Source organism: Mycteria americana, chromosome 9, assembly GCF_035582795.1.
Source record: "Mycteria americana isolate JAX WOST 10 ecotype Jacksonville Zoo and Gardens chromosome 9, USCA_MyAme_1.0, whole genome shotgun sequence".
In the NCBI taxonomy this organism is placed as follows: domain Eukaryota; kingdom Metazoa; phylum Chordata; class Aves; order Ciconiiformes; family Ciconiidae; genus Mycteria; species Mycteria americana.
Window position 1 is genome coordinate 30750689 of NC_134373.1, and position 19708 is coordinate 30770396.

Below are 19708 nucleotides of genomic sequence, written 5' to 3' on the forward strand. Positions count from 1 at the left end.
CGAAACCTCACTGCCTTTTCTCCAGCGTGTGTGTAACAGCTGCTAAATGGGACAGACCATTGCTACCAGGAAGGACTTTTTGCTCGTCTCTGATGTCACTGAGGACCAGGCTCTGAAACGCCTGTGTCCTCTGAGCACTGCAAGATCAAAGCCAGCTGTCATCTAGCACAGCTTGTGCTCTCACTGAAGCATATGCCCATTGTCACAGCTTCTGTAAGAATTAGGCATTTCTCCTCATGCCTTGACCTGGATGAAATATGAACTGGTCGCTGCATTGTGCTGCAGAGAAATGAAGTCAGTCCCAACATGAAGAAAATGCTGCAGGACATTTGGCTACGGCTGATGTTCTCTCACCAGCACTTTGCAAACTCCAATCCCACTGATCTCGAGAGGGTGCTCAGCACCTTACAGCTGCGCGCCAAGGAGGAGCCGATGCCGAGGCTCTCCTGCGCCCATCCACGCCAAGCAAAGCAGAGATGAAACCCGTGCTTCTTACAAACAGGTTTATTTGCATTTTGACTGGAGCACAGATTCTAGATACAGATTTCTTCTGCACAACAGTACAAGAGCCAGTGCAAAATATGCTTTTTTTTTAATTAATGTACAAAAAAACCCAAAAACCAACAAACGAAAAGACAAAGAGTGTGGCAGTATTTACTCACAACTGGTACGCCTCAGCCTCCAATCGACCCACCTCCACTCGCCCTCGCCCATCACGCTGACTTCGTGGTCAGCATCGCTTGTCTCGAACGGCTGCATTGTCAGTGAAGAGAGGTAACTCCCCTAGCCCTTTGAAAGATAAACACTCACCCCAAGCAAACTGGGACAACAGCAGGCTACTTAAAAAAGTTGGACACACCAGCTGCTCAGCAATGCGTCCCCCCACAGGGAGCAGAAGAATTTTGAGGGAATAGAAAAAAAAAAAGGTACAAATCAGAAATGCACAAAAAATTAGGCACGAGCTTAACCCATTTTTTTTTTTTTAAACAGAGGCAAGGATATTAAGATACACCTCCAGTCTGCCTTCTCATATTCACCCACAGCAGTGATGATCAAGGCCAAACAAACACTCCCCATGTTGAGTACCCTGTGCTGTCAAACAGATTATAATCTTAAGAAAATATTTCTATTAGTAGCATAAAGTTAAACCGTTTCATAACTAGAAGAGAAAGAGAAGCTACAGTCTGAATACAAGTATTTATTTAAGAACAGTCAAAAACAAAACCAGAAACAAACAAAAAAAACCTGTCCCAGTCACCCACCAGATGATTGTTAGAATTACAGCCAATGCTTAAGCAATACAACATCGAGCTAGGAAAGTCATCGTACAGTTGTTCTGCTTAGGGAGTAGCTCTTACTAGTTTACAAAGCATTGGGCAATCTATGTCTCTTTAACTAATTTTCAGAAGCTGCAATATAGAACTGCAGTGTTAGTGCAAGAATATGCTCGTCTTCACCAAGGCCTGGGATTTATATTGCAGAAATTAATCAAATTTACATCACTCCAAGTGTACCATGTCCAAATCACCTAGAGTCATTATTACGGACTTTTACATTTCTATCCAAGGAATGGCTGGGTTTCGAAGCTTGATCAACCAGAGTCTTTTACATTGAACTGCAATTAAACAAAGCAGAGTACCAGTTAAAGCCAAAGAACACAAGTACTCAGCACATATATGTTTTGATACAGTACGGTATGTATGTGTATGTATATATGCATAAATATGTATATGTTACATTATAAGGAGAATGCCATTCAGGACTTCTCAACTGCAAGAATGCTTTTACCACCTGCAAATCTTGAAACTTCAGCCTATTAAATTTCACACCAAGAGAATGAGAACTCCAATATTTTCCAGATATCATTATTATTTCTATTTTAGCCAATTAACGAAGCAGGGCCAGCTGAAAGAACAGGAGCTTTAATTTTAATAACACCAGTTCTGCCACCTCAGGCAGATGGCACGAATTTCTATCACCAGATTATTTGCCCCTTCCCTGCCCTGCAGTTGTCTATCATGGACATTTCTATGAGTTCTCAAACCATCACCAGAGTCATACTAACTGATCTGTATCAATTCACTCAGTTGCCAGAGAAAATGCCTCAAATTTTGAAATAATCTAAAACACCCAGTACAGGTCTGACAAGAACTTAGCAGTACTGGCTGGGGTCATATTGTTTTTAATCATGTAACGGTTCTGCCTTTTTATCCCCAGCGAGCCCACTTCTACTCATAGTGGCTGCCACCATACATACAACCTAAGAGCTGGACAGTTTGGGACACCATACTATTCATTGTAATCCTAAAACCCAGAGCTTATAAAGATCTGCTGTACAAATTTCACATATAGAGCTGAAAAAAGTCTCCTTTAAATCACTTTGAGCAGGAGGTTTCATTTGTTACTTTTAAAAAAAAAATAGGAGAAACAACAACCAAAAAAGGCAAGAATAAACGTAACAGGCACTTAAGAGCAAAGTAAATGCAAACCCCTTTTGGATATTTAGATGAGGGGGAGCTACTCATCTCCCTTGCCTTTAGCCTATCTAGAATTTAGACACCTAGCCCAGACTAACCATTTGTGCCTCCTCCAGTCTTGAGGAGACAAAAGCTTCCTTCTGGAGGCTATCACATCCTCAAATAGGGCAAATGAGTCTCTCCAGGGATGGCAGACCCTCTGTAACCACAGGGAGAGTCTAAGCAGTTAGCTAGATCACCTGCCACTTACACAGGTGAGCCAAGTCTCTCTCTCTCACTCTTCACATAAGCCACTAACATAAATCCTGAAGGCTTTGCTTGGTTCCTGCATGGACAAACTCACCAACTTCAACAGGGCAAGGGTTTGCTTTTGCGTTTTTGGGAGGCAGAGAGGAAGGCTGGTTGGCAGTCCAATCTCACACCAACATTGCTCTGACCACTTGCACTAGCCGCTCAGTCACGATGGTTCACGGCCACTTTGCCCACGTACAACCACCCGGTGGTTACGCGGCATCAGGCAACAAGGGCAAAGGGTGCGACATGTTTTCCTAACACCCAATGACGCATCTCAGCCTACTCCTTCCTCAAGGTGGGGCAGCGGAAAGGGAGGTGCTGATCTCCTCTCTATGGTGACCAGCGATAGGACACGAGGAAATGGAATGAAGCTGCACCAGGGCAAGTTCAGATTGGACATTAGGAAAAGGTTCTTCACAGAGAGGGTGGTTGGTCACTGGAACAGGGTCCCCCAGGGAAGTGGTCACGGCACCAAGCCTGTCAGAGTTCAAGGAGCGTCTGGACAACACTCTTAGTCATACGGTTCAGTTTTAGGTAGTCCTGTGAGGAGCAGGGAGTTGGATGACTCAGTGATCCTTACAGGTCCCTTACAACTCGAGATATTCTATGATTCTAAGTTGAAGTAACTTGACATTCTCCTGGACACCAAACCAGCTGTGCTGCGTCTTCATGGGCATGTATGTTACTGAGCACAGTCCTCCAAATTTCTGCTGGGACTAAAGAGGTTCAACGAGGACTAGAACTACTCTACCTTACACACACATTAAAGTTATACAGCTTTACAAACAGGCTAACACAGATAAAACAGTAGAGCCCACCTAGCAGAACAATATTTATAATCTATGTGATTGTTTACTCTGGTATACCTTCTTACAGCATGGAAAGGAGAACAAGATATATTGTTAAATTCACCCTCATATCAGTATAGAATTATTTTATTTTTAAAAATCTAAATATAACAAGGCCCTAATGGAGAGTTATTTTTGTTCAAAATTAATCTAGCAAGTGCTACTGAAACACTATGAAGAGTTTTGCATATAATGCCTTATGGGCAAGTTTTGTTTTTTAAATAATCAAGAACAAGTTATATATTTTTTTTTAAATAAGCAAACAGTTCTCAGTCCCTAACTCTGGGAGCAAAGCTACCTCTATCCTTTCTTCACACTGCTGTGATTCAGTATCGCTGCATCCCCTGAATTACAGGGCTATCATGTGTAAGTGGATGCAGTACAGGCTATACTCCTGGGAACTCCAAGGTCTTTTTTAAACCCTTCTCATCCCATCGGATTCACCTCTCTGAGTTGCATGCCCACAACAGCCACGCCAGATACTAGGCCAGTATTACAAAACAGGATGAAAAAGCACAGCCAACGTACATCTTCTAAAGTACTTTCCACAAAATAAACCACACGGCTCCTGATACGCAGGGGCACGATTGTCCCACCTACTCACAAACACAGCTGGAATTTACTCCCTGTTTTGGAAGGCAGCTGTAACTGCGTGGCCACAGCCTGGATGCCCCAGTACCCAGGGCCGGGGGCTCCCCAGCTGCCTCCCTCCACGCGCAGCCGGGCAGAGCAGGCTGCAGAGCCAGGGAGGCAACACAGGTGCCAAGGCAGGGTTGAGCTTGACATGGCCTCCCCTCCTCTCAAAAAGATGGCATTTCCCATCCTCCACAAAGGCATACCTTCCCCCAAAGCTCCCCCCAGCTTCTCTGTCTGACCTCCCTCACTCCAGGAGACCATACGCAACTTCCTCAGCTACACAACCTGGTCCTCAACAAAGAAGCCTCAAGCTCCTTCACTTCAGGGGGAGGAATCGCCATGTCCCAAAGCCTGGGCATCCTTTTTGGAGAAATGCTACAATTCATGGAGCATCTAGGACAGCCAGTTGAGCAAGATCGTGCCTAAGTAGGCAATGTTACTCAATTAGCTGAGTTGGCTGAAGGTTATCCCATTGTAACATGATTTTTCTATTCTAGTATTATTTTTGGTGTAAGAAAAATCAGTGGGGATGGGTAGATTTTTTTGCGCAAAACTTGATGCTTTTAATGAAAAAAAGTTTGTTTTTCTCAATATTTTGCTGTTTATTTCTGTTGGGAGAACTTGAAACACATCGTTTTTGTCAGAAAAATATCAGTCCGTGTCTGTCCAAATTCCTCCAGTGTCAGCTGGGAGCTGTAATTCATGGGCTCCATGTCCCCCTCTTTCCCAGAAGGCTGGGCTCCTGGGCACCCCTCCAGCCTTCATGACGCATTCCCCCTTTGACTAACCCATGGTAAGAGCATCATGGGATCTGTAACCCAGCCAAAGAGCTGGGCCCCAAGGGAGACACGGCGCGCAAGGCACTTGAATGGTAATTTCAGAGGTCTGCAACAGTAGCTCAAACTGATGCTGCTTTAAGGGCCAAATGGATTTAATTAAATGTTTCCATTTCAAAAGGCTAGAATATTTTATTCAGCGTTTTCCAGCTGACAGTTTCTCATTTTTTGAAAAATTTCCATTCCAGGAAAATTTTTGGTATTTCATCTTTCCATCTCAATTCAGGATGAAATTAAATGTTCAAGTATCAGAATTTGATGCTATATGGACATTCTGTTTGGGAAACAGCCTTATGAATTAGCTGCCAAAAGTGAAATTACTCCATCCATGCAAGAAGGATGTGATCCAGTTTGCCTTTGACATCAGTGGAAGCCACTTTTTCAGCTTAGTGGAGCCTGGATGGCGTCTCAAAACACCAAGAGAGGGTGGAGTTGACCATAGTTGCAGATATTGGAAACAGGAGTCAAGAGTGAAATAGCAAGAATATAAGAAGCAGCAACTAAGATGATCCGTTACCTGGACTTAATCAAAACTCACTTTTACTTACTTCAGTGAGTAACAGGAGGAAAAATCATTAAGATTATAAAACCTAATTCCCAGTTACAGTAAAGATAGCAGTTAATCAACACTTTGTAGAGTAGAATAAATCCATAGTATGAATTTGTCGTGAGCTCTCTAACTTTCAGTGTTCAAAACATTTCCTCAGAAAACCTTCATATACTCCATTCAAGGAGACCACTCTAAAGCTAAAGATATAATACGGTACTGAACTGCTTGCCACAGGTTGTCTGTCCTCCCTCGAACCCCGCAAAATTGTTCTGTTGGATTGGTATTACAGAAGCTCTGTCAGGATGGACCGAGGTCTCTCGACTTTGAGCACATCTACGGGTGGAAAGCAGCTAAGTGCAGGCTTCCAGGGCTGACACTCTGGGTGAGGACTGTGGAGGTTGACTGTGAGGACAAATCCATCCTCTGCATTGCCGAATCTGTTTCTAGATTTAGCCCCAAGCCTTCCACCTCAAAAAGTAAAAGAAGAGCCCCAGGGAGCCTATGTCCATCAGCAACAGGGTGTGTGTTGAAAGCAAGAGAGCACCTAGAACAGTAAATAAACCAATTCTTCCAACCATGAGGGGTCTAGAGAACCGGTTTTTGTTTATCTTTCATTTCCCTTTAGTACAAGGCAGATGTTTCTAAGTAATAAGCAGAAACCTTGACAGTTTTAAGACTGAAGAGGAAGGGAGGGAGGAAGAAACATGTACAAGCTTTGAGGATGTTCTCAGCTCCAGCTTCAAAAAAAAACCAAAACAAAAACACACACCACCAAAAATGTGTATCTGCAAAAGCAAGTTTTTCCTTAAGCTGTTTGGTAATTCTTAGTTCATAGGAGCTTTTTATCCAGAAGGTTCTTCATGTTTCCAGTCTAGGTTGTAGCAATCTCAGTGAGGCACTAAATTTTAGGCTGTTAAAGTCCTTCTGTGCAGCACGGTCATTTTAAAATGATGTGGTAGCCATCATTGCTTTCAGCTGTAACGAAGAAATGCAAAGCATTTTTTCATTGCTTTTAGAAAACAGCACAGATACAGAACTCCAGATTTACTACTTAGGTAGTTTGCAATATTTTTTACTCTTGTTCCACAACCCATTCATGAAAATCAATGTTGAATATCTAGGTCAAAGCATGTATATAAAAAAATACAACATACTAACTGTCATCTTTTATCATTTTACTAGAAGGTTTTCTGCTCATTTATGTCAGTGGTATCAATGGATTTATGAAAGTTTTATAACAGTATAACTGAGAGGAAAGCATAGATCAATCAGTCTATGATAGCATGAGTTGACGCAACACCTTGACTTACACTAAATTAGATTACTTATCTTTTGAGGATAACAGCACCGAGTTTGTGATAACGTTTAGTGCAATTGAAAGGAGAAATTATCTTCAGAACTACGTGTAATAGCAGCAGCAATACATACCTTTTAATGTGCTGATAACAAAACAAGATTCATCTTGGAAGTTTTGCACCATCTGAAGGGCAGAAGGAAAAAAGCCAACACAAAATATTTTTACAATTTAATTCAAGTTTCTTTCAGTACCAGTATAGAATTTAGAGGAAAGTTATCAAACAACATTTGGTGTCTAGTCCTACACAGTCCTGAGTAACCCTGCCTATAAGATTATTAAAGTACATGACTGATAAATTAAGGTCCTTGCAGCTGCTAATGTGCTTAAGAGAAGCTTATACTAAAGTGCTTGCCTGGAACTGATCTGGCTTGTTCAGCATTTTACCATCCCCTTTGCAGCTCTTGATCCTACAAGTTCTTATACCACTCCAGTTAGTCTATTAAAGACCACGCTCTTAATTGCCTTCAATGAAGCTATACTAGTTTAGACTGGATGAAGACAGTCCCTCTCCTAAAATCTTGCAATGCTAACACATACACATTCAGCTGAACCATGAAGCTTTGTTGAGCTTACATGAGCATCTGGGATAGTATCTAGAGGTAGTCAGCCTTGAGAAATGGACTCTTTGCTGAATAAAGGAATATTGTTACTATAAAGCCATCTCAGTAGTGTCCACCTGGTTATTTTGACCAGACATCAGTACAGATGCTGTGCGTGCAGGAATCATTTACCTGTTTGTATTCTGGAATCTTAATGAAACTGCTATGAGAGGCAAGGCAGATCATGGGAAGCAAGATCAGTATCTAAAGCTATTTGAGTTATTCATGAGAAACAACTAGATTTTCAGAACACGTGCAGGTTCTAGTGAGGCCCCTAACTAAAGAGGTGAGTTAAGAGATTCAGCTGATTTCAAATCCAATGTGAAATGCTCATTTAAGCTTCATCCTTAGTCAATGCTTCCTCCCATCTTAGAGTAGCTGCATGGAACAGAGGTGAATTACCTTCAAAAGACGTCTCATACAGCTGGAGCAGATGCTGGACACCTAACTTCAGAGGGGAGGTGACCAGAATCTCTCTGATCAGCTCAGAAAATCCAGCTTTAAGCAAAAGCCTTTACCTAGCTATTGAATATCATTCAAGTAGAGCACTTTCCAGCTGTAAGTTCTCACACCACATATCCTTTTCTCTCAGACTAACCTCCCTATTCTCTTTTGGGTTTAACATCCACCCCCTGCTCCTGCAAATCAACTTCAGTGGCCAGCCTGTGTGTCTGTGCCTAATGATGCATGAAGTACATTCATAGAGTGCCTCACTCTTGCCACTATAGTACTAGAACAAGAAAAAAAATTATTAAAAAAGCAATAGACATTGTTAATAATTGACTTAAATAAATACTTAAGGCCTTATACCCAAGTTGGTTCAGGCAATTCCCCTACCAAGAGTTGCCTCCAAGCACTTTACATACATACATAAAGCATCAAGGTTTCAGATTTAATCAGGCTGAAATAGCAAGGAGACTTTAGGAATAAGCATTACAGCCTTCAATTTAGGCTCCAGTTGAGACCTATGCTCTGCTTCACTTGCTTTAACAATGTTTCTTATAAATGAAGCTCCTTAAGTGATTCTGGTGCATGAATGAGTAAGTAATTTAGTGGGGGGAAAAGAGGAAGAAGGGCAACCCACTATTAACCTGCAACTTAATGGAATGGACTAAATTAAGCCATCATATAATGGGACACAAACAGCTAGCAAAGGTCCATGAAATTATAGTGTGCACTTACACAGCACTGACCCTGACCCAGTGGCTGTAATCACTGGCCAAGATGTAAGACTAATTGCCCTAAAGATTTTCAAACTCGCTTTCTTTAGGAAACTTTCCTATTCAATTTTAGAGGTTCTCACTTTAGATCCTTACTTCAGAATTTGTTTAAGTAGCCAACACGAAAAGGAAATGACCAATTTTGTTGTGTTTTGTTTTCAAAAAAAAACCCCAAAAAACCCCCCAAAACACCCACCTCTTTCAGAAAGCAAAGATCTTAAAACCACACCAAAATCAATGGTACGCATGAATGATTTGCTTTAAGTATTTGCGTTAACTTGTTGGGATTAGTAACCTTGCAAAGCTTCCTTGAAGATTCATTCCATAATTTAAAAGGTCATCGTAACTTCAGGAAGTCAGACAACTGTTACAGCTCTGACAGAGTTTGCATTAACCCCTTACCTCATTGCTCACTAATACATGGATCCCTGTGGGTCCCTGCCGATAGATTCGATTTATCTGCTGTGGAGAAATGCTGTACAAGTTTGCAATCTTCTCGATTAATTCCAGCGTGGTCAATTCTTCCAAGAAGATTGCATGATATACTGCAACAAGGTGAAAGCGATTACAGAATTACAAAGTAATTATAGAATAGCAACTACAGATAACACCAAGATGCTCAATATCAACAACCAAACTGGTTTAAGATCAAGGTCCAAATCTTGACAGTAGATAAACAAGCTTAGTACCTTTAAAGCAGCCTCCAAATATCCAGCTTGATGATTTGTAGAAAAATACCCAGTATTTGGATGCAGTGGGCAAATAAAGCACACGTCACTTTTGCCCAGAGGAAAACACAAGGACTAATGACAACATGTATCGTGGGACACTAAATAAACCCTCTCATAAAGATGTTAATATTTTTGGATAATCTACTTTTACTGGTTTTGATGTTTTAAAGTAGATCCAGTTAAATAGTAAAACACATGCTATGATGTAACACAAAAGTAGTATTTTATTAGATGTTATCCCACTGACCCCACAGGCACAAACTAAAGACTACAATGTATCAAATAACTGTAGGTGACTATTATTTTTTAAATCCAATCCAAATGGTAGGAACAACCAGGCAGAAAAGCTGTGCCTGGTTAATGCTATGCGCAAGAACTGAGGACAATCTCTATTCTCATTTGATTGTACATCATGTCATGAGGGATAGTTAAGAGCCGTGAGTCCCCAAAAGCTTCAAACTTCCAAGAATTAGAACCTCACTTTAAGACATACCGACCTTCCATTTCCCAGAATATTTTCAAACAAGCCATAGTCTAAAGCAAATTGTGGGATGGGAAGGTAGTTTTTAATTCTATGCTCCCTACTAAGAACTGAATAGAGACTTTGCCGTGGCATTCTGCAGGTAGCTTGTAAGTTGAGTCTGTTTCCCACGCAGACAGTACCAGTTGGAATCTGTAGCTCTGAAACTAACCGAAGTGTCAGAACTGGGATAAACAGGACCTCTTTAAACACGCAGGACACCAAGCTGTCCCATGCAGGAGCTCAGGCAGAAAGCAGCATTCTCACCAGATAAGCGTTTAACAAAATCCATACATAAAAACTTACCACAAAGACTGCCATCTCCATTTTCTCTTTTTTGGTGGAGATGGGACCTGTTTTGCTCTGGTTCTTGACAGACATAAATTGTCATCTTGGGCCTTACATTTCTATGGATTATTAAAAAACAGTAGTGGGTTATTTAGTAGATCTAAAATTGTTCCAGTCAGCTAGCAAACACTGAGAGATGGAATCATTCAGGCTGTGCATGAATAACCAGCTAAGGGATAGCCTTGATGCTGGTGACTAGATGTCTTAGGAGGTCTAGTAAGAGCCCCCTGAGAGGTGGTGGTACAGTGCAGAGCACCTTAATCTCTTCAGGATCAGATAAGAATAAGCAGTTTTCAGCACTTGCCAAGCAGCTCATCATACCTGCCTTTACTGATTTGAATCCTGCCCAGCTGGAGAATTTATGTTATTGCCATATAAGTAAGTTTAAGAGTCATTTGAGGCTCCAGGGGTTGGTTGGTTGGTTGTTGTTTGTTACCTGTGATGGAGATGCAACACAGGGTATTGTAGGCTGTGTCTCATATGAAGTGGATGAAAGCTATCGGCTGGTAGCAAATAAACCACTGGAGATCCACATTATGATGCTTCATTTCAGCAACATTTCTGGGCTGTGCTTGGATTTGAATACCATCGGACTGGATGGTAAAATCAATTACAAAACCAATACAGTTGGATTTGATCTCCACTCTCCGAGATGACCTCTCTGAAGTGCTAAAAGGAGGTCTAAACGCTACAACTCCAGGATTAACTTCTAATTAACACTAAAATTATCAAGGGATGCTGCCATAACAAAAAAATAGAAAGGAAGACGTACAAACCTTCCTTTGATTGCATTAAAGAGCCGAATTCCATCAGCAGGCCCACAGATTTGAACAAAATCTTCTTTGGACATCTTCAGTAAGTCAGCACCTACATATTTCAAATTGATTTTTTTTCAGAAGTTAAGCAAATCTTAGCTTCCAAATTGTGTGTATGTGAAGCAGGAAAGGGCAGGGGGAGAGAATCCACAAAGCTAAATCAGACAGATTTGCCCAGAGAAGTCGCAAATTCAGAGAGGTATACACTGCCAATCAATCATTGTGAAACAGAGAGCTAGAAGCTGCCAAAAGAGCAGGGCTGCACTGGAAGATATTCTAGCAACTCACAGACAAGCTAGATATTTAACATTGGCCATTAAATGGCCCAATTTTCTCCAACTGCCATGTTCACCAGTTTAATCATGTTGCAAGTCAGAGACAGGCTCCTCAAGGTTTCAACATCTTTAACAATTCCCCCTTCCACCACCTTACTGCGGTGTACAACTACCTAATGGGAGGGTACAGTGAAGACGGAGCTGCAGATGGAGCCAGACTCTTCTCAAAGGTGCACAGGGACAGGATGAGAGGCAGCAGATAGAGGATGGAAGATGGGAAACACTGATTAGGCATAAGGAAAAACTTTTTCACTGTGAGAGCGGTCAAGTATTTGAAGAGGTTGCTTAGAGAGATTTTGGAATTTCCAACCTTAGAGATACTCAAACTCAACTGCACAAGGCCCTGGACTTGCTTCAAGCAGGGGAGTTGCACCTAATGAACTCAAGAAGTCCCTTCCATCTTAAGTTATTCTATATTTCTACAAACTGTTTTGGCAAATGCTAACTAATGTAGAACAAAAGAACAACCGCACTGGATCAGACCAGTGATCCCATCAACAGTGGCCAGCAGCAGATGCTATTGATATGAAGCATGAGCTGCACTTACAAAAGAGAATAAAGACAAAATAATTGGACTGTTTCAACTCACCCGAAAAACTTGAGAAGAGTCTACAGAATGGAGAGAACCTATTACGATGAAGCCACTGCTGGGCATCTTGAATAGAAGCAGAAGGAAGGAGATGCTACATTGCAAAAAGAATAAGAAGGTCTTGAAATGAACTGTTCACCAGTGTCCTAAAAAAGAAAAGCACCACATTAACATGATCTCAAGTACTTACATCATTGCTGGGAGGCAGGAGCTCCACTTGGTGGGTTGGAGAACTGTTGCTAAAAAAAATTATATAAAGTTGGAAGAGAAAAAACACATTATTTTAAATTCTACATTGCATTGTCCATCCTCTTCCCCCTCCTCCATTTGACTTAATTGTCACAAGTTACATACCAACTTGTTTTTTTTCTCTATCAGATTTAAAAAAAGGTGTCCAAAATCTGGATCAAGAAAAGGAAAAAAAACCCACCCAAACAAAAAACTCTATTTGAGCCTTTTGTTGGTCAGTTGAGGTCCTACTCAACACTGAGAGAAAAACTCAGTTCTGATCTCATTCAAGCTTTTCCATACAGGCGACTCACTAATGCGACGCCATCTAAGCAAGGAAGTTATGACCTACTAGTGTGGCTGAACTGAAACATTCTACAAGCCAGAGATCCCCTAACTAAATCCACTCTCTAATAATGACTCTGCAAAAATTTAATAAAGAACATTGTAATTAAAACCTGGTGTTATTTTAAACATAGTAAATCACAATTTAACTGTATTAGACAAAACCACATTTCTACTAAACCCTCCCAAAACATAGACAGGACTTTAACACATCAAGAATTGTCCTGAAGAGCTAATAATCTACCACTGGAAGAAAATGCTCAGATCTCTCTACTAACACCAATTTTTGTCATTTCAGTGTCTGTCCCATAAGTGGAGGTTGCTCATTGAAAATTTGTGACACAACATCGATTAATTAATGAGCTGTGCGGGAAGGTGACAAGGCTATAGATTCCCAGACGAGGAAAAGAAAGGCCTATGCCAAATTCCTAGGGGAAAATATGTTGCAGGGAGGACTCCGAAGTACCAAGGCACCGTGCTGTGTATTTCTGTCATCAGCTATCATCTTGGGTATTTTAGGACCACTAAAACTGTTTCTTTATGATGGCTATATCAATGAATTAAATATGCCTCCTGTTAATCCTTTGTTCTGGAATAGCTTCTCAGAACCCAGGCTGTTTTGCTCCAGACAGAATTTCTTTAAATCCTGTTCAACTGGGAATTCAGCACCTCAAACCACCTCAAGACAGAAAGGAAGGAAGAAATACCAACTCTGAAATGGTGCTGAAGGCTGAAAGCCTTTAACACTCCTGTCAGAAGATGCTGGGAATTGCTGGTACAGGACATGGTGTGTTCTCTGACCCCAACATAAGAGTAAGAGTGGAAATTCACAGCAGAAATTGCCCTGTTGGTCCTCTGATGGTCACCTCCCATAAGCAGTGAACATACAAATAGTACTCTGCATTATAGGGAATTCCTGGCTGGAAGATCTTACAAGTCTTTGTGGGAAATATTTTCCCCTTTCTAGGAAGGGTGGTCCTTGACCTCTTCTTCCAGGGTATGAAATGCATAGACACACAAAACACGTGCACACAAAGGCTACCATATCAACAGGAAAGATAAAGCATTTATTTGTTACATACCCATCTCCAAGGTTGAAGCTGTTGGGAGAACTGTTGTAGCTTGGAGATGGAGCATTGTTCATTTGATAAGGCACATCTGGCCAGGGAGAGCACTGTTGGAAGAAAGGCAGCGGGGATACTTTCATAAGGATGGAAATAAAGGATTCGATTCTCCTCTCACACCACATTCATGCTGTTGCCACGCCACTAACTTCAGCTCATCACTCCTGCTGGGAGGAGGAGACGGGCCATGGATTTTCTACGCCGCTCTCCAAGCGGGTTGTCAGGGGGCCAGATTGATTCCAGTTGTGCATTCCACATTTCTCCCATTTCACAAAGCCTGTCCCCGAATAACACTGGGCCAAAGTGTGCACAGCTGTAAGTCAGAGCAATGCCAGTGTCAACTCAGACTGAAGGCAGCAATGATACAGAAATACCCCTGGTCTCAATTATAAATCCCTAATTAAATCCAGGCAAGAGTGACAAATAAGCTCCAGTGGCATTGCTTCAGGTTTATACCAGTGAAAGAGCAGAATTTGAACGAGCCTGTTAAAACCTCTAGCTATTAGTTGAAGAGCTCGAGTTATAAATGGGTATTACAGGGAGAAAATTTAAGATAGACAGACACAGAGCTTCTAAAACTCTTCACAAATATAGGTCAAACTCCATATTCCATTACAGTAGTGTAAAACCAGAATAATCCAGTTAGAATTGGTGACTCTGTTCTGAATTTAAGCCACTGTAATCAGCAGGAGAAATCTAGCCCTGTGGAACCCCCAACCATCAAGAGCTCAAGAAAATGCTCTGTATTATCCTTGTTTGCAATGATAAAAAGAAGACAAGCATAGCTTTGGAATTTTATCATCTCCACAAATACTAGCAAATATTTTATCATCTCTACAAGCACTAGCAAATATTTAACTCTTTGGCAACCCACATTTCCCCATGCAATATGTCAAAGTGCATCAGAGCTCATAGGAAGAGTCTGGGATCTGCCAACTCAGTAGAATTAGGTCTGTGTACACAAGAGGCTTGTTAACAACCACCACGTTGAATTAGAAAACACGCTGGTCGCTCCTGGCAACTTGAGGAAAATTGAGTGGGAGAGACGAGATCTCACAAACAGGAAGTTTATTTAAATTAAGAAAACCCCCTCATTTCTAGAAAAGTGCAGCAATCCACTTAAAAAAAACAAGAACTAAATCAAACAACAAAATATTCCCATAGGGAGATGGAACAGCACTTTTAAACGACTGTCTTGAGTCCTGTTGCTTAGTAATTCTGCAGCCTGGGGTAAGCTTGTATATACATCTTAGCACTGGCAGGGAGGGGTAGAAACATATACATCTCTACATCAGATGCATCAGAATATAAGACATCCAAGTTATTCCTAGAGTAAAAGCCAGAATCTTCTGAGATCTAATACGTAATAGTAGCCTCATAGGCACATTCACAGAAAAACAGATTAATAATTTAATCAGCCAGCCTGTTTGTCTGTTCAAGCGCCCCATCTCCAACATGAGCTTTTGCCAGACAGTTCTGAAGAAAATACCTCATACAAGTGGTATCTAAGTGCCATGGCAAGTGCCTGGGAGCACGGCAGAAGAAAGAGAAAATGCTTCTTTTAAAGCTAGGCTGTTAAGGGTTGGTTTATAACCTGGAACATAAGAAACTTCAGCATCTTTTATAAACTTTAACAGGGGAGACATTTTATAATTTCACTCAGGTCTCAATTTCAGTCAGATCTGGGCATACGTGTCTCCACAGGACAATGTCCAAGGCTCAGTTAGACTGCATTTTCTCTCTAGTCTATCTCCCAATGTGCTAAAGTAGTATGACATGTGCCTAAAACACCTTACCTCTGTGAGAATAGTAGTCTCATAGGAAGGCTGATACTTCTCCTTCTCTTGGGTGGTCTTCTTCTCCATTTTTTCCCTGTCAGTCTTCTGTTTTCTGTCTGCGCCTTTAGGCTATAAGCAGAAGCACAAGCTTTCCCTTATGCCAAGTATTACAAGTTTGGAGACAGAGGCCAACAGATTTTTTTTTCTAATCTGTTCACAAAAGTCTCCTTAAGATTTATGGGGACTCTACACATGGAACAAGATCAGATCTGCATTTTCTAGACAAATTATTAGTCAAGCATCTCTACTGTTTCTATAACATCCCTCATTAATGTGTATTGCAGTTCCAAAATATGCTGACCACATTCCTGAGATTTGATACCACCAATTTCAGACCATGAGCCCCATGAGTTATGCACCTCAACTGGTATTTGTACCATCTCTCCAGGAACAGGAAAGACACTGCTCATAGGAGCAAGACTGGAGCAGCAGATCCTTTGAGAAAACAGGCCTATGAAAAGCTTGTTGTTAAGTGACTACAGGTCTGCCATGCCCAAATTAGGAGCTTCAGAGATGAACAGAATCATCTTTCTCTCCTCCAGGTAGCATGGAGAGGAACTCTGCTGCAACCAGCAAAGGGTATTTAAGATCTCCAAGTTATACTCTCACTGTTTATGGAGGATTGAATCAAAGAAATTGGAGAGGCCCATACTGTCTTGATTGTCTAGGAGCATCAAAATACAGTGGATACCCTGAATATCAATCAGTGTAATATGCTGACTCAAAATATGTTGACTTAAACCAGTAGCCTCAATATTGCTGAGAAACTGGACCATATTTTGTCTAGTTTTCAATACACATCCTCTTCAGTACACAAACTAATGAGGGGCAATGCCTTCTAGAGACTACTTGTCTATATTCCCCAGAAATTTATTTTGTGCACTGATGCCTCTCCAATGGGTTTTCATTCCAACCAGCCAAGGTTTGAGTTGTTGGGGGGTTTATTACTATATTATTATTATTATTATTATTACATCCACACAGCATAGATCTCAGTATTTATATAGTGTTCAAGGCACAATGGACTGGCACAAGTCTTGGTGCAGCACTTGGGTCATATGAATTTAACTAGAATTGCTGTGTACCAGTTCAGGGCTTATGTCACTTGGTGTGCAAGAGTCCTGTTTAAGATCTTAAGCATACCCAGTTAAAAGGCTGTTCTTTTACCCCACTATTTGCATTAGTCCTACACAATTTGAAAACTGTGCATGTTCCTTTGTCTTTGTCTAATCCAGTTGATGACAAAGCTAAAACTACCTCATACCTTGAACACTTTGATCTGGCAGCTTGCAGAATGCAAGTGTTCCGTGTATTCACCATTTTCATTCTGCTTAAAGGTGTCGATTTGCACCCGGAAGGGCACCCCTTTCTCTCCTCCATGTTTCCGTGGAGTAAATTCTGTGCTGATGCAATGTACCTGGCAAAACAAAAGCTGCGCTCATCTCTGGAGACAGTTGGAAGCTGTGCAAATCTGAATTTCAGACTCCCTGAACTTGCAGGGTGCCTGAACATGAGGTTTTGGCTCCTCTCGAGAACCTAAGAGAGGCAGAAGAGTTCAAAATGTTTTCATTTCTGTTCCTCAGGACAAAACAATTGAAGAACAAGGAGCCTGGAGAGAAACAGGGCATCAGGGAAAGCATCCTTTGATTTAAGTAAATCCCACATACAGATTAAAAACAGATAGTTGGCGTTTGGGATGAGAAACACTCACGAAAGAGGAAAACAAGCAAAACTAACAGGTTGTGAACAGTTTCCTCCAGACAAAACCCATGCTTAGAAAGCAACATCCATTTTTTTAAAAAAAAAAGAAAATCCTAGCTGTAGTGGATAGTACTCCAAAGCTAGCAAGTAGCTAGCAAGTTGGTTTAGCAAGTATCCTACAAATTAATTATACATGATTGTTGCTTGAGTTTGTATATTTTCATTAGCATCTTTCTCTCTTCTTCATGTCTTGGCTACCTCAACTCTCCAGGTCTTCGTAAAATATCTCACCATTGTATTTACCACAGGAATATCACTTCTCTCTTACCTGAATGAATGCTGAGGCTCTCTTTGATGGATCCCACAGAAATTCAACAGTGTTCAACTGGGTGGGGCTGGCCCTGGGATCCAAGATACCAACTGACAGTGGAATATCTGTAGAAGAAAACCCCTAAAATTTTAAAAATATTAAATTGAAGAAGAGAAAGCATTTCCATACAATTACAAGATGCATGCGAAAAGCCAAGCCACCAATGATGTATCTATTTGGGACCTATAATGCTAGATCTCCTTCCCACCCAAAGACATACAGGATTCCTAAGAGAGTAGGATATAAAAACCTAAACACGCATGCAAACACGCCATACATCATTCAGCACCTCGCTTCCAAACACTGCTCAGGAACCATAATGAAATAGTCTCACCTATATCAAGGATGCGGTCCCCAGGCCGACTCCACCTCCAGCCCTCGAGCTGCTGATGCTCTGTGTACTGCAGGCGTCGATCATGGAAAACTACACGAATTATGCTCTGTTAAGAAAAGACGGCAAGATGAACAATGTGATCCAAAGGCCCTTCTCTTGAGATGACTTTGGTTTTCCAGCGTAGAAGCAAAAGCTGGTCTGTTATGCTTCTCACCCCCATTCATGAGGAGAGCAGAGGGTCCACCTAACAGACCCATCACCATGTTTATCAAATTCCTAAGGGACCCCTGAGTGAGAGAGCAACACATTTTCCCCTTCACAGCGCGCGTCTACGCTGCGTAACGCAGCTCTGTACAGCTTTCTGGGATTCGGTCTGGAAGCACTATAGCAATGTCCACCTAATCTTAGGTGTCATGCATGTAAACATCACTATACTGCCTCCACACCCAAAATGGCTTACACGGGGGTGATATTTAATGTGTCTGTACCATGCCCAAACCCCAGTATATCCCACTCTGACTAGCAAATGTGAAAGCCAGCTCACCTGTCCCTGCACCGGTGGAGCTGACATGCTCAGATACCTTGTCAGTGGGAATTAAACTTGATTCCAGCCATTAACAGCCAGTCATTGGCACTGGATTTGCCCCAGTATACTGGTAAACTGCCCCACTACACAGTTAAATGAGTGTAGAATAGGAAAGCTTCTGTAACAGGAGAATTTTCATCTCTAGCCTGCAATGGTGCAGCCATGTCAATAACTGGAGAAAAAAGGCTGGAATAAGAGCAATCCCCAGGGCAGACAAGTCTAAAGTACCACTAACTAATATATCCTTTTGTATATTGAGAGTGCTACACTAGCATGAGTCAATGACTCCTTACTTTCCAGTTTCTCAAGTCCATGCTCCTGCTGGGGATTTCTGTATCAAAGGGGAGTGAGCGTTTTTTGCCAATGAACCTGAGAAACGCCCAAATCAAAACCTAGCTCTAAGAAGCAAGCAAGCCACAGTGGGAACGCCTGCAAAATTGGAATCCCAATCCACATGCTTCCTGAAATGGGCCAAAAGACAAACAGGGAACTGCCTAAACTTGGACAGCATTTGAAATCCAGATTGGAATCCAAATTTTGCAACTAGTCTCCACTTCTCAAAAGAAATCCTGAGGCAGAACAGCCAAGAATTTGGGAGAGGAAGGCTTGAAGGTTGGATCCAGAACCAAGATCTGGACCCAAGTTCTTCAATTTGAACTGTTTTGGGAGGTGGGAAACAACAAAAAAAAATCCCCAGAACCAAAGAACCAAGTTTTATATGTTCATAATTATGCCCATTACCAAAGTAAACTGGAGCTGTGCAGAATCTGCATGGCAGAACGATGTAAACACCAGGGTCCTCCATTAGACATGTAACAACCCAGGCGTGTTGCTGGGGTTAAGAAGGGAGACAAGTCTGCCTCTCAGCAGTTTTGACCATGTTCACCTCTGAACTTTGGGATTCCCCTGAACCCAATATTCACAGTGAAACTCTGGGGTCATGAGCACAAACTGAATAAAGGTTCCCCTGAAGCCCTGTAAAGCCAAGCTGCATAGTCCCGTGAAACTAGCACTCAACAACTCCATC

The 19708-nt window shown here is 41.6% G+C and overlaps 1 protein-coding gene across 2 annotated transcripts in view; it reads right to left on the bottom strand.

The window, feature by feature from the left end:
• Window positions 1-505: 505 nt before the first annotated feature.
• Window positions 506-19708, bottom strand: part of TFCP2L1 (transcription factor CP2 like 1) — a 38406-nt gene continuing 19203 nt past the window's right edge. The window contains exons 4-15 of one of the 2 annotated variants that reach the window (XM_075511638.1): window positions 18096-18201; window positions 17720-17826; window positions 16955-17122; window positions 15649-15759; window positions 13811-13902; window positions 12346-12394; window positions 12156-12249; window positions 11193-11283; window positions 10375-10475; window positions 9220-9362; window positions 7070-7121; window positions 506-6616 (exon numbers count right to left, since the gene is read on the bottom strand). In XM_075511638.1, the coding sequence (XP_075367753.1) occupies window positions 6579-6616; window positions 7070-7121; window positions 9220-9362; window positions 10375-10475; window positions 11193-11283; window positions 12156-12249; window positions 12346-12394; window positions 13811-13902; window positions 15649-15759; window positions 16955-17122; window positions 17720-17826; window positions 18096-18201 (1152 nt within the window). In that variant the 3' untranslated portion in view covers window positions 506-6578. The remainder of the gene's footprint in view (window positions 6617-7069; window positions 7122-9219; window positions 9363-10374; window positions 10476-11192; window positions 11284-12155; window positions 12250-12345; window positions 12395-13810; window positions 13903-15648; window positions 15760-16954; window positions 17123-17719; window positions 17827-18095; window positions 18202-19708) is intronic. The other variant, XM_075511640.1, reaches the window with a different exon arrangement.